At 41.6% G+C, this 10,764-nt stretch overlaps 2 protein-coding genes and 1 long non-coding RNA gene across 3 annotated transcripts; all 3 read right to left on the reverse strand.

Annotated features, from left to right (window-relative positions):
• Positions 1 to 706: 706 nt before the first annotated feature.
• LOC119310020 lies at positions 707 to 6,572 on the reverse strand. The gene is made up of 16 exons (XM_037585888.1): positions 6,523 to 6,572; positions 6,327 to 6,400; positions 6,127 to 6,237; positions 5,905 to 6,035; positions 5,526 to 5,813; positions 5,233 to 5,369; positions 4,573 to 4,652; positions 3,616 to 3,789; positions 3,408 to 3,535; positions 3,058 to 3,333; positions 2,789 to 2,919; positions 2,373 to 2,414; positions 2,214 to 2,276; positions 2,029 to 2,122; positions 953 to 1,026; positions 707 to 818 (listed from the first exon to the last, which is right to left on the reverse strand). Exons 1-16 carry the CDS (start codon positions 6,570 to 6,572, stop codon positions 707 to 709), a joined length of 1,965 nt encoding a protein of 654 aa, XP_037441785.1.
• A 76-nt stretch (positions 6,573 to 6,648) lies between these two features.
• On the reverse strand, positions 6,649 to 7,542 carry LOC119310021 (the record flags this gene model as incomplete). The annotated part of the gene is made up of 4 exons (XM_037585889.1): positions 6,649 to 6,664; positions 6,895 to 7,031; positions 7,114 to 7,377; positions 7,471 to 7,542. Coding segments are annotated over 4 exons (489 nt in total), but the record flags the coding sequence as incomplete, so codon positions are not given.
• A 2-nt stretch (positions 7,543 to 7,544) lies between these two features.
• LOC119311495 lies at positions 7,545 to 8,023 on the reverse strand. The gene is made up of 3 exons (XR_005151084.1): positions 7,929 to 8,023; positions 7,689 to 7,796; positions 7,545 to 7,592 (listed from the first exon to the last, which is right to left on the reverse strand). It is a non-coding gene; the product is annotated as an uncharacterized LOC119311495 (long non-coding RNA).
• Positions 8,024 to 10,764: the final 2,741 nt, after the last annotated feature.

Below are 10,764 nucleotides of genomic sequence, written 5' to 3' on the forward strand. Positions count from 1 at the left end.
CTTTCGGGGATCCGCCGTGAGAATGTTTAGATTATGAGTGGCTCCTCTCCTTTTTTATCTTCTCTATGTTTCCTCCTTGGTCAATGACCATTGCACACCATGTTATTTCTTCACCATGTTCTCCCTGCTATGAATCAATGAAATAGCCAGCAATTGCTGGACATTTTCAAAAAAAAACTAGACAGGCAAGGTAGATACTGGTCCACCACCAACAGAGCTAAGGTCACTAGTTAAACATCAACATTGATACGGTGCTAGCACCATTCTCTCTTTATTTGGTGATGAAGCTGTTGGACAACATATCAACTTCACCAAAAGCTCTCCTTATTGCCTACTGCATGTGAATGTGGTGGGTTTCCTTTACCTTGCGACAACCTTTGGATGAATTTCCCTGCAAGTATCTTGGTTTGCCCTACTCAGTTAGGAGACTAACTAGAGCTGATTACCAAGCTTTGTTAGATCTGATGCCGTAGAAGTTAGCTAGCTGTTGGCTAGAAGCAAAATTTTGGCCGACACCCCTCTATATCAGATGATGATCGTTGACCAGCCCCTTTGGCTCATTAAGAAGGTGCAAAAGCTAGAGCGCAGCCTCCTTTGGGACGGTTCAGATGTGGTCACGGGGGTAAGTGTCTGATGCGATGGAGATCCAAAGAGTTGTGTGGGCTTGCAATCCCTCGCATCAAAGAAGAGATCAACACACTAAAAGCTATGCTTGTGGTGGCCTTGGTGGTGGCCGCGCTGGATGGAGGCGGAAAAGCCATGGCACGGCCTTCATCCTCCTGTTGCCGATGCGGCAACTGAGAGCATTTTCAATGCATCTGCATGCAATAATTCATACGTATTAGCGATGGCAAGCTCATTAGATTCTGGCGTTATCGATGGCTCCTGGAGATGCCTCTTGCTACCGCGGTTCCTAACCTCTTTGGATGCCGCACCAAGAGAAATACAATACTTCGATGGCTTGTTCTCTCGCTGGAGATTCCTGGATGAGATTCCTGAAGCTAGCATGACCTCATTCAGCCTGCCCTACAGGAATCAAATATGTGGCACAAGATTAGTTCTGTGAGGCTGCGGCATGGAGCCACGCGCGGATACCATGGCGATAAGCAGAGAATGATCAGTATTGCAGTTCTTTGGCCTTCTCACGGTTGACATTTATATCATAATTTGGTATGCAACATTTTCGCCTGGACTGCTATTATCCAAGGGCTGCTGATAATCTTGAAAAGACAGGATGGCTGAGGTGTGGTATTTGTCAGCTTTCTCTTCAACAAAAGCGAAACGGCTTGCAAGCTGCCTCTTCTAAACCGGCATCTGGAAGATGATGTGGTCTCATCTGGAAGATGATGTTGTCTTTGGTCTGGTCGAACCACATCGTCTTCCATATGTCACAACTGCTGCTTCCAAAGGATGCAGCCTGCCTCTCATACGACCAGGACACAGGCCGGCTAGCTTTTCTAAGTTGGCAGCTCTTGCTGTTTGTACTATTGTTTCCTCTCCTTTACATCAATGAGTGCAACATGTTTGTACTCCTTTACATCAATGAAATGCAACATGTTTCCTCCCCCTTACAAGGTCAAGACAGACAAGGGCGACTGTAAAGCTTTTCCTGCACCAATCTACAGTTCTAATATAACCACAAGCAGATGAACAAGACGGATGCTGGTTGATACCAGGGAGACGAGTCAAGAACATATATCACTGGACACCACTATACTTAGAGCACATGGGGTTGTGACATGGTTTACCCATTTACACATACAGAACACCATGACATTAATTGGTTTCGATGATAACAGAGCTCTAGCAACACAGAGCAAACGGTTCAGAATGGAGGACTGACAGCCAACCACCAACAGAAACTATTGATACTACTATTAGTACTGGCACGAGTCTGTCATGGAGAAAGCAATATTAATACTACTAGTACTCGAGCAGCTCAGAATGGAGGCCCCAGCACCAACTGACAAGAAAACATCATCAATACAAGCAGCGATCGTCAGCTCTACAACCAACGTGACATCATACAGGCAGAGGCTTTCGGCCACGAGGCAGAGGCCATTTTTGACGTGGCAAAGGGTTGGCTCTACGACCAACGTAGCGTGGCTCAGGCAACGGCCATCTGTCATGAGCAAGAAAGTACAAGTCAATGAAGAGATCTATTCTAAACAATGTCACAGATAGATAGTATTAACATGTGTAAGAAAGAATACTTGTTTCCATCAATCGGTGCAACAGTTTCAGTGTTTCTGTGTGTCCCGACAGGCAACAACCATCTGTGTGGTTGATCAGCCATATTTCAAAAAGCATAAGAGTTACTGAACAAATTATTTCAAACAATATGTAGATATACCGTACTTAAGAAAGAATACCTGTTTTCAACATCCTCGACAATAGTAGCATCTGCACTAGTCCTGCAAGTACATCCAAAATCAATTTTACCACAAGGAAACGAGTTAGTTTAAACCAATGACATACCAGCTTAATGCGTTACAAAAATAGAAAAGGATAAGAGCACGATGCGAGGGTACAGGTAAGTATGGTATCAAGTATGATAGTGGTAGATAACAACAGAACACACCAATGAATTAAGTTGTCGGAATCATGTACCATTACATCACTACGTACTACACTTTGGGGCACACACAAGTTGTCATATCAGCCCAAACCAATTGGGCCAAAATTATATTTAAGTGAAAATGATTGAACGATGTGAAAACTAGAGATGAATATACAGATAGGACAACATCCCTAAAACCTACAAAGCTTCTTTTTTTTTAAGACATACCGTTTTTTATTGAAGTTCAACAAGAGGTGGTGAATAACATCCCTCGGCAGGAACGGAGTTTCTTCCTCATCATAAAAGTTCATTCCAACAAAATTCCCATCATTGTCAATAAGAGGCCCCCCAATCCCAGCCTATCAAAACAAAAGGAACAACATACAAGAGTTACACACAGATACCGTTTGATAGATGTAGTGATAGCTTCTGTTAGTATTCCAACGCTAATAACTTTTTGGCATGTTAGAGGTACTGGGGAAGTCCACAGGAAATACCTTGGTGATTTTACAGGTGGAGACACAAAGTTCTTTGCAATCAAGTTTGCTTTGTTTGCCAATCAACACCTTCCCCTCAACAGCCATTAGTTTGTGACATGCAAAAAGACTACCCACAGCTATTACGTCCATAGATGAGGTAACTGGATGCCCATGGATTTTTATTGTACGAGGACGCCAGAATCCCATGATGTCAACAAGAGCAACATTGTACTGTAAATTATAACAGTTCAATATCCCTACAACTCGATATTGGTTTGGAAGGCAAACTTTAATCTGCAATGATAACGTTATGTTAACCAGCATCTGAATGAAAAGAAAAAAAATTGATAGCAGTTAGCAGTAACAACCCTCAAGTTATCATCGATCATGTGTGAACTGCCAGGAACTCTGAACAAACTTGCTGAAGTCAGAATTGTTGCAGAGCATGCTTCGCCCTTTATAAATACACCTGAGCAAGAAAACTTTTTTGCAAATCCTACAGAGATAATCATTCAGTTATCAATCATTGATCAATTAAAACATGGACAAGTGAGTACTGTATAACAGAGTCGTCACCATTGAATGAAGCAAGTGAGACAACACTTCGATTCATTTTTGAAGCAAGAAGTTTGCTTGATTCTGAAGCAAGTGAGTAGGCACTTCGATCCATTTCTAATCCAAAACCTCCCAATGGTTTCCTCAAGATATCCTTCTTGAACGTATCATCAAGAAGATTTATGTATTGCCCACCTAGCATGATACACCAGTTAAAAGTGTTTCATAAAGTTTTTAAAGTGTGCGTGTGCAACATAATGTACTCAGCAAAATAAGTTAAATGTATTGGCTGCCAAGGGTTCAACATAGGCCATTGTAGTTTCAATATGTATTCCAAGAAAAAAGGTGGGATTGTGCCATCTTCCTTCTTCCATCGCACCATTTCCACATCTTGTTTAAGGGTTTGCCAAATACTCCCTCCGTCCCATAATATAAGAGCATTTTTTAAACTAGTGGTGTCAAAAACGCTCTTGTATTATGGGACGGGAGGAGTATGTCATATGAGTATGCCTCACAGTTTTGATATTTCTATGTTATCTTGTTTTCCTAACTCCAAGTCAGTTTCTGTGCCCATGGATTTGCAGACTGATGTGCCACATGCATGACTAAATTTATTTTTATGATTTCCATAGCAACAAGCAGGCATTCACCTAGATTATCAAATAAATAAAATTGTGAAGACATAATGCTAGTACTAATCAGTCTGTATGTTTTTGCTATGTACTAACAGTATATGACCACACACCAAGTTAGTGGATAGGATCCCCATAATCTCCAGTTAGGTCATTTATCACATAAAAATGGGGAGGCTATCATTCAGCTTGACCATGGACCCAGTATGGGGAACACAATCTAACTTCCCGTCTCATCTTCCTCCCTGTAGTTCAACGGCTGTCAAAGGACAGCCGCGCCTCTTGGGTCCAGGGCTGTCTCATTCTGGCCTAAACAGCCAATATCCTATGAAATAAATTTGCTCACCTCCTGCCCTGAGGAAAGCTGAATCTCCATAACGACTTTTAAATCTTGCAGTTACAGCTTCATCAACCTCTTCCTTAACACTGCAGCACAATGTAGGAAACTCACCTTGATAAATCCACAAAAAGAAGATATCAAGAGACACATACCATGCACAAAATGAGAGTATTAAACAAGGGAAATATACCAAATAGTTGCATATACTTCACAGCAGATAAATTTAAAAAAATATAAAACAATTTCTCCATGGGTCTGTTTAAATGCAAGTTTAGAGTGTAGCAGAAATATGCATTACCGCCAGATTAATTTAACAATCGTAATGTACTCCCTCTGTCCCAAAATAAGTGCCGCAGACTTAGTACAACTTTGTACTAATGTTGCACTAAATCAGCGACACTTATGTTGGGACAGAATGCAGCTTGTTGGGCTACAGGAAGAGATGGTCACAGATGCAGAGCAACAGGAGATGTAAAAGAAGTAAAAAACACAAGTACAAAATAGCTAATGAGGTAGTTTTGGGGATAAATTTGTAAATCTCGGAAGCTGCTCTTACACAAACTCAAATAGAAATAGGGCAGGGAGGAGTAGTGTAGGATGCAGTGAGAGAGAAGTATGGGTAAGCCAAACAGAGTGTTTGTTCATCAATACTGAAAGTGTGCATACCTGACCATGCCGCGAAACCACATGAATTCACGAATTGAAGGCCTTCGTACGTACGGGGTCTTTCTTTGTTTGGTACCAGAGCAGTTCATCCCAACAAAGTTGCCATCAAAATCAACAAGGGGACCTCCAATCCCCACCTAGCACAAACATGAGGATGAAGTTATGCATGAAAAATGCAATTAATAATTCCTGAAACTAAGGATATGCATCAGCACATACAATGATATAAGCCATTCATACCATTATGCAGCAGTTATATGTTTGAACTGTACAAACTAAAGCAGCTAGCTCACCTCATGGATACGGCATGTGCTTAACATCTCCTCATCTGTAAGAGCGCATACAGAGGCAAGATCTACTCCAGTTGTGGTCTTTAATTCTCCTGAATCATAATGCCGCCATACAGCTGCTACCTTCCTATAAGGCTCAAACTGCGTGGCACGATCAAGACTTAGATGACATAGATGGGGGGGATCAATAACATCATCATTCTTGATTTTGACGATAAAAAAATCAACATATATCTCAGGATTCTCTATCCACCCAGTGACAATCTGATCATCAGGAAGGCGTACTTTAATCTGAAATGAGCACAGGGCAATGGCTGTACTGAATTAATCATTACAGGTGCAGCAAATATATTAGCATAACTAATAATCCAGAAAAGGTTACCGTCAAACTTTCAGTGATCTTCCCTAACCGCCAAGTATAAGGAACCAAATTTATCGATGTTAGGAAATACGTGGCATCAGGACATGAGCTTTCGATGCATGTGCCCGTGCATTCGTGTAATTGGGTATCACCTGGAGAGGGAGAGAGTCATACGTGCAAACTGAATAGCTGATCATCAAAAACAAGGTAACATGAGAAATTATTAACAGTATAATCACCAACCATCGAATGACGCCAGCGCCACAATACTCGTGCTTAATCTGGAAAGTACTTCCTTACTCAAGGAACCTTTTCTCGATTTACTCAATTTTTCTACGGACTTAGCACTCAAACCTAGTTAATTGAAAGAAAACCATGTGTGATACAGTTAACAGAACGATCTACCATGAATAGTCAGGAAAAGGAAGCAGAAATGGACTCACTTAGCCTAATTGCTTTCAGCTCACTGTTCATTCTTGCCCTGGAAACATCATCAAACCCTTCCTTAACTCTAACACTGCAGAGTAACGCAGAAAACTCAAAGTGATAAATCCACAAAGGCAATATATCGCAGCCACATACAAAAAATGAGCAAGTATTAAACAAGGGAAATTTAGAACAAGGGAGCCAAATAGTTACAGATATTTCAAAGCAGAGAAATGTAAGAAAATCTTAAACAATTTCCCCATGGGTCTTCTTGTTGAATGTAAGTTCAAGTGCAGCAGAAATATGTATTAGCGCCGGCATTGAAATAACAACCTTAATCTAGTGCAGTGCAGATCTAAACAATTTAAGAAAAGAAACACATGAGTAGAAGAATAGCTAATGGTACAGTTTTTGGGATATAAACTCGTAAACCTTGGAACCTGCTCTTTGGCTTTGAGAATGACACACCTTGCACACAAACTCAAATAAAAATAGAAGGGATATGTACAATAGGATGCAGTAAGAGAGAAGCATGAGTAAGCCAAAGAAGGAAGGGCAGTTCATCAATACTGACAGTGTACATACCTGACCTTCCCGTGAAGCACCAAGAATCGGAAAATTCCCTCCCTTCGCACGTAGGCAGTCTTCTCCATTTTGGTACAAGAGGAGTTCATCCCGACAAAGTTGCCACCAAAATCAACAAGGGGGCCTCCAATCCCCGCCTAGCACAGAAGTGACAATGAAGTTACACAGAGAAAATGCATGCAATTCATAATGCCTGAAAACTGTACAAAAGCAGCTCACCTTGTGGATCCGGCACGTGCTTACGATTTTCTCACTGGTTGGAGAGGCAAGATTTAGTCCGCTTGTGGCTGTTAAAAATCCAGAACTGAAACAGCGGCATACAGCTGCTACCTTCGTATGAGGCTCAAACTGCATGTCACGGTCCAGACTTGCGGCATCAACACCAGACACGTTCTTGATGTTGACAATGAAAAAATCAACATATATCTTAGGATCCTCTATCCACCCAGTGACAATCCGATCATTCGGAAGGCGTACTTTAATCTGAAATGAGCGCAAGGTGAATTAATGATTACAGGTGCAACATATATATAAGCATAACTAATAACCAAGGAAAAGAATAGAGAAAAAAGTTACATTCAAACTTGCAGCTGGGTGAGTAGGTGGAATCAACCGTCTCGATGTCAGGATTGTAGCTTCAGAATCAGAACACGAGGTTTCAATGCATATGCCTGTGCATTCACGTAACTTGGTATCACCTACGCACAGAGAGAAAGTCAAGCGTGCAGACAAAATAACTGGTCACTAAAAACAGGCAATATGAGAAAGTATTAACAGCAAGTATAATCACTAACCATTGAACGAAGCAAGCGACACGACACTCCTACGCAATCTTGAAACTACTTGCTCACTGAGTTCACTCAGGGCGCCTGGACTGGATTCACTCGAGCTGTCCAATCTCGCTGCGAAGGTACCACACAAAGCTAGTTAATTGAAAATAAAATTATGTGTGATACAGTTAACAGAAGCGTCAATTTTACTACTACTTATTGTGAATATGTACTTGCAGGAGAAGGGAAACAGCATGGACTCACTTGGCCTAGCTACCCTTTTGTAAGGGCGTTGCTCTTCATCGCCTCTCACCAGCCGGCGCTTGTTTTTCATCATCGATCTTTTCAATCCAGCCTGAGCAGCAACGAATGAAATTCAACTAACACTGACTGATCTAATTACACAACTAGTGGATCAGTATGGTTGCCAGACAAATGGAAGGATTGGGCTATCCGTACACAAATAGATCGGAGTTGGAAACTAGGTCAAAAATACCATAGAAACTGCGCCAGATTACTGTGGTGGAATCGCTCTAAGGAACTGGGTGGGTTAGTTGAAGTATCCGTATACAACCAAGAAAGAAAGAAAGATTTTGAATTATATCTTGGACAATCCAAGCAACCAAAATTCGACCGGAGATGGAGAAGGGATACCTTCGAAACAAGCAGAATCTTGTTTTTTGAGCCGCCGCTGGATTCGTCTACGGAAGGACCTCTGCTCCAACTTTTGTTTTTTTCTTTTTCTTTTTTGGGCCGACCTCTGCTCCAACTTAGTCCAGCCGCGCGAGAGGAGAGGGATTGAGCTCTCGCCGAAGGGGCGTTTTTCTGGGCCAGCCCACTAGCTCCTGTTTTAGAACCTTCCATTCGGTTTTGGGCGGTTTGTGGAAGCTTCCGGTCAATTTTTTTTCCTTTTATTTTTCCTGTTTCCAACTAAAAAATCATATAGGGTTCAACCATATCCTCAAAAACTAGTATAATTACTCAAACAAAGACATGAAAGTTAGGGACAAGTTATAAGCCGGCATCAAGCCAGTGAAGGGAGAAGGCATGGTAGTGGTATACGGCTTGTAGTAATTTATGCCGTGCTTCCTGCTCGGAAGGAACATATGTCTGTGCGGTGGTCGAAGCTCTGCCACAACATGGTGCCGTTTGACGATCGGACTACGAGATTACCGGTGTTCAGAAACACCACCGTTTGGGTAGACGAGACCAGACCAGTGGTCACATTGGGTGTTGCCCAAATGACACGGCTCCCGCCACCACCGTCGGAGAGAACCAGATTAGAGTTGTTGGTGAGAGGGAGAGCTTCGGTGTTGAGCAAGTTGTGTTGGTGCGCCACTATTATCACGCCATTAGTGATTTTTAGTAATGGCGCACATTTTGGTGCGTCATTACTATTTGAATTAGTAATGGCGCACCACATAGAAGTGCACCATTACTAACAATTTTTTTCAATTTCTTTTCTTAATCTTGGGTCATTATGGCTTAATCTCAGGTCAATATGCTTAATCTCAAGTCAAATCCCACTCCGTGGTCAAACTTCCCGAAAGGTCACACATCCTCACATACTTCAGCCCAAGCACACTTAACTTCAGAGTTCTATCCAACTCCAGCACCAGCTCACTTAACAAGCACTTGTTGATATATCTAGCATATCAATCCTATTAAACCGTGTTCATGTCTAGGACTTTGTTTATGTTCATGAGTGTGAGGAAATTTTGAAAAAATATTTCAAACTTCCGTTCATATTACGTATCATATTTTGAACATTTTTTCCAAAAAAAATTCGAAACTATTTTTTTTGTTACTAGTGGCGCACCTAGCAAATGGTGCGCCACTACTAAGTTTGATTTTTTTTTCATTTTTCTCCTCTAGATCTTAAAAGCCCCGTATCTTTTTTTCTGTTAGGTTTTTGGGGATTCTAAAAATCTTCAACGGGGTTCGAGTAGATGATTTTTCATATAAAAAACTTTTTCATCGGAGTTCGTATGCAAAAGTTAGTAGTGGCGCACCAATGGATAGTGTGCCATTGCTAGTTAAAACTAGTAATGACACACTATCCATTGGTGCGCCACTGCTAATAATTTTTTTAATCTTTTCTTTTAAAACTAGTAATGACGCACCACACACCAGGTGCGTCATTAGTAATGTGGCCAATAATAGCGCACTATCCCCTGGTGCGCCACTGCTAATATTTTTTTTAAACTTTTTTTTAACTAGTAATGGCGCACCACACACCATGTGCACCATTAGTAATGTGCCAATAATGGCGTACCGTGCGCCATTGCTATATAGCAGTGGTGCACCACATACATGATAGCACTTAGTGGCAGGGAGAAGATGATCATGACCGTGGTGTAGCTGGTGAGAGCCGGCCAATCCATGGGTCGACCAGGCTTAGATCTGAGTACTAATTAAGGTCCAACTAAGGCTACCCATAGTGGTGGTATCTTAGTCGGTATCATGTACTCGGGACTAGCAAACACGCTAGTATCATATACATGATACTAGTATATGATACTCCCCACTATGAGTAGCCTAACTAGTTAGGCTAACTCCCGCAAAACAAAAAACTAGGAGTAAGTACATAATGATACCAGTCCTTGGTCTACAAGCAAGAGATGCTTAATTTGAATGAGCAGCATCCACGAATGTTCGATCGCGGCAGCAGATGATTGAATAATGCAAATGTTCTTTGAACTCTAGTTGTTGAGACTTGACATATAAGCTGTCCACGTCGGATTGGGATGCCACCGTCACTGCTTACTGGTCAATAGCTGTTGTCTATCAACACTTCTGGTCAAACTAAAACATTAAGCTATATAGTGGAGGAGGATGTTGACACGTCCCGATAGTCGAAGTAAGGTTTGGTGGATGAATTGGGGATCCCGGAGAATGGGGAATCGATACTGTAGGATCCCAATATTTTATATACTGTAATCATACTGTAGGGTAAAACAAGAAATATTTTGCGTTTAATGTTCTCACAGCCCTATTACACATTTTTATGTTGAGCCCGTAATGAGGCAGTGGATGATAGGCTTTCTGATACAGTGATAAGTGATTGTTCGAGTAATTGGATCTTTTGCCCCAGTTTACT

The sequence above is a fragment of the Triticum dicoccoides genome, chromosome 5B, assembly GCF_002162155.2.
Source record: "Triticum dicoccoides isolate Atlit2015 ecotype Zavitan chromosome 5B, WEW_v2.0, whole genome shotgun sequence".
NCBI lineage: Eukaryota > Viridiplantae > Streptophyta > Magnoliopsida > Poales > Poaceae > Triticum > Triticum dicoccoides.

Coding starts and splice junctions, on each gene's coding strand:
- LOC119310020 (XM_037585888.1), bottom strand. CDS start 6,572: ATGGGGAAATTGTTTAAGATTTTCTTACATTTCTCTGCTTTGAAATAT. Junction 2,920..3,057: donor CCACCTGTAAAATCACCAAG/GTATTTCCTGTG, acceptor TTGTTTTGATAG/GCTGGGATTGGGGGGCCTCT. Junction 2,277..2,372: donor GTCGAGGATGTTGAAAACAG/GTATTCTTTCTT, acceptor TCAACCACACAG/ATGGTTGTTGCCTGTCGGGA.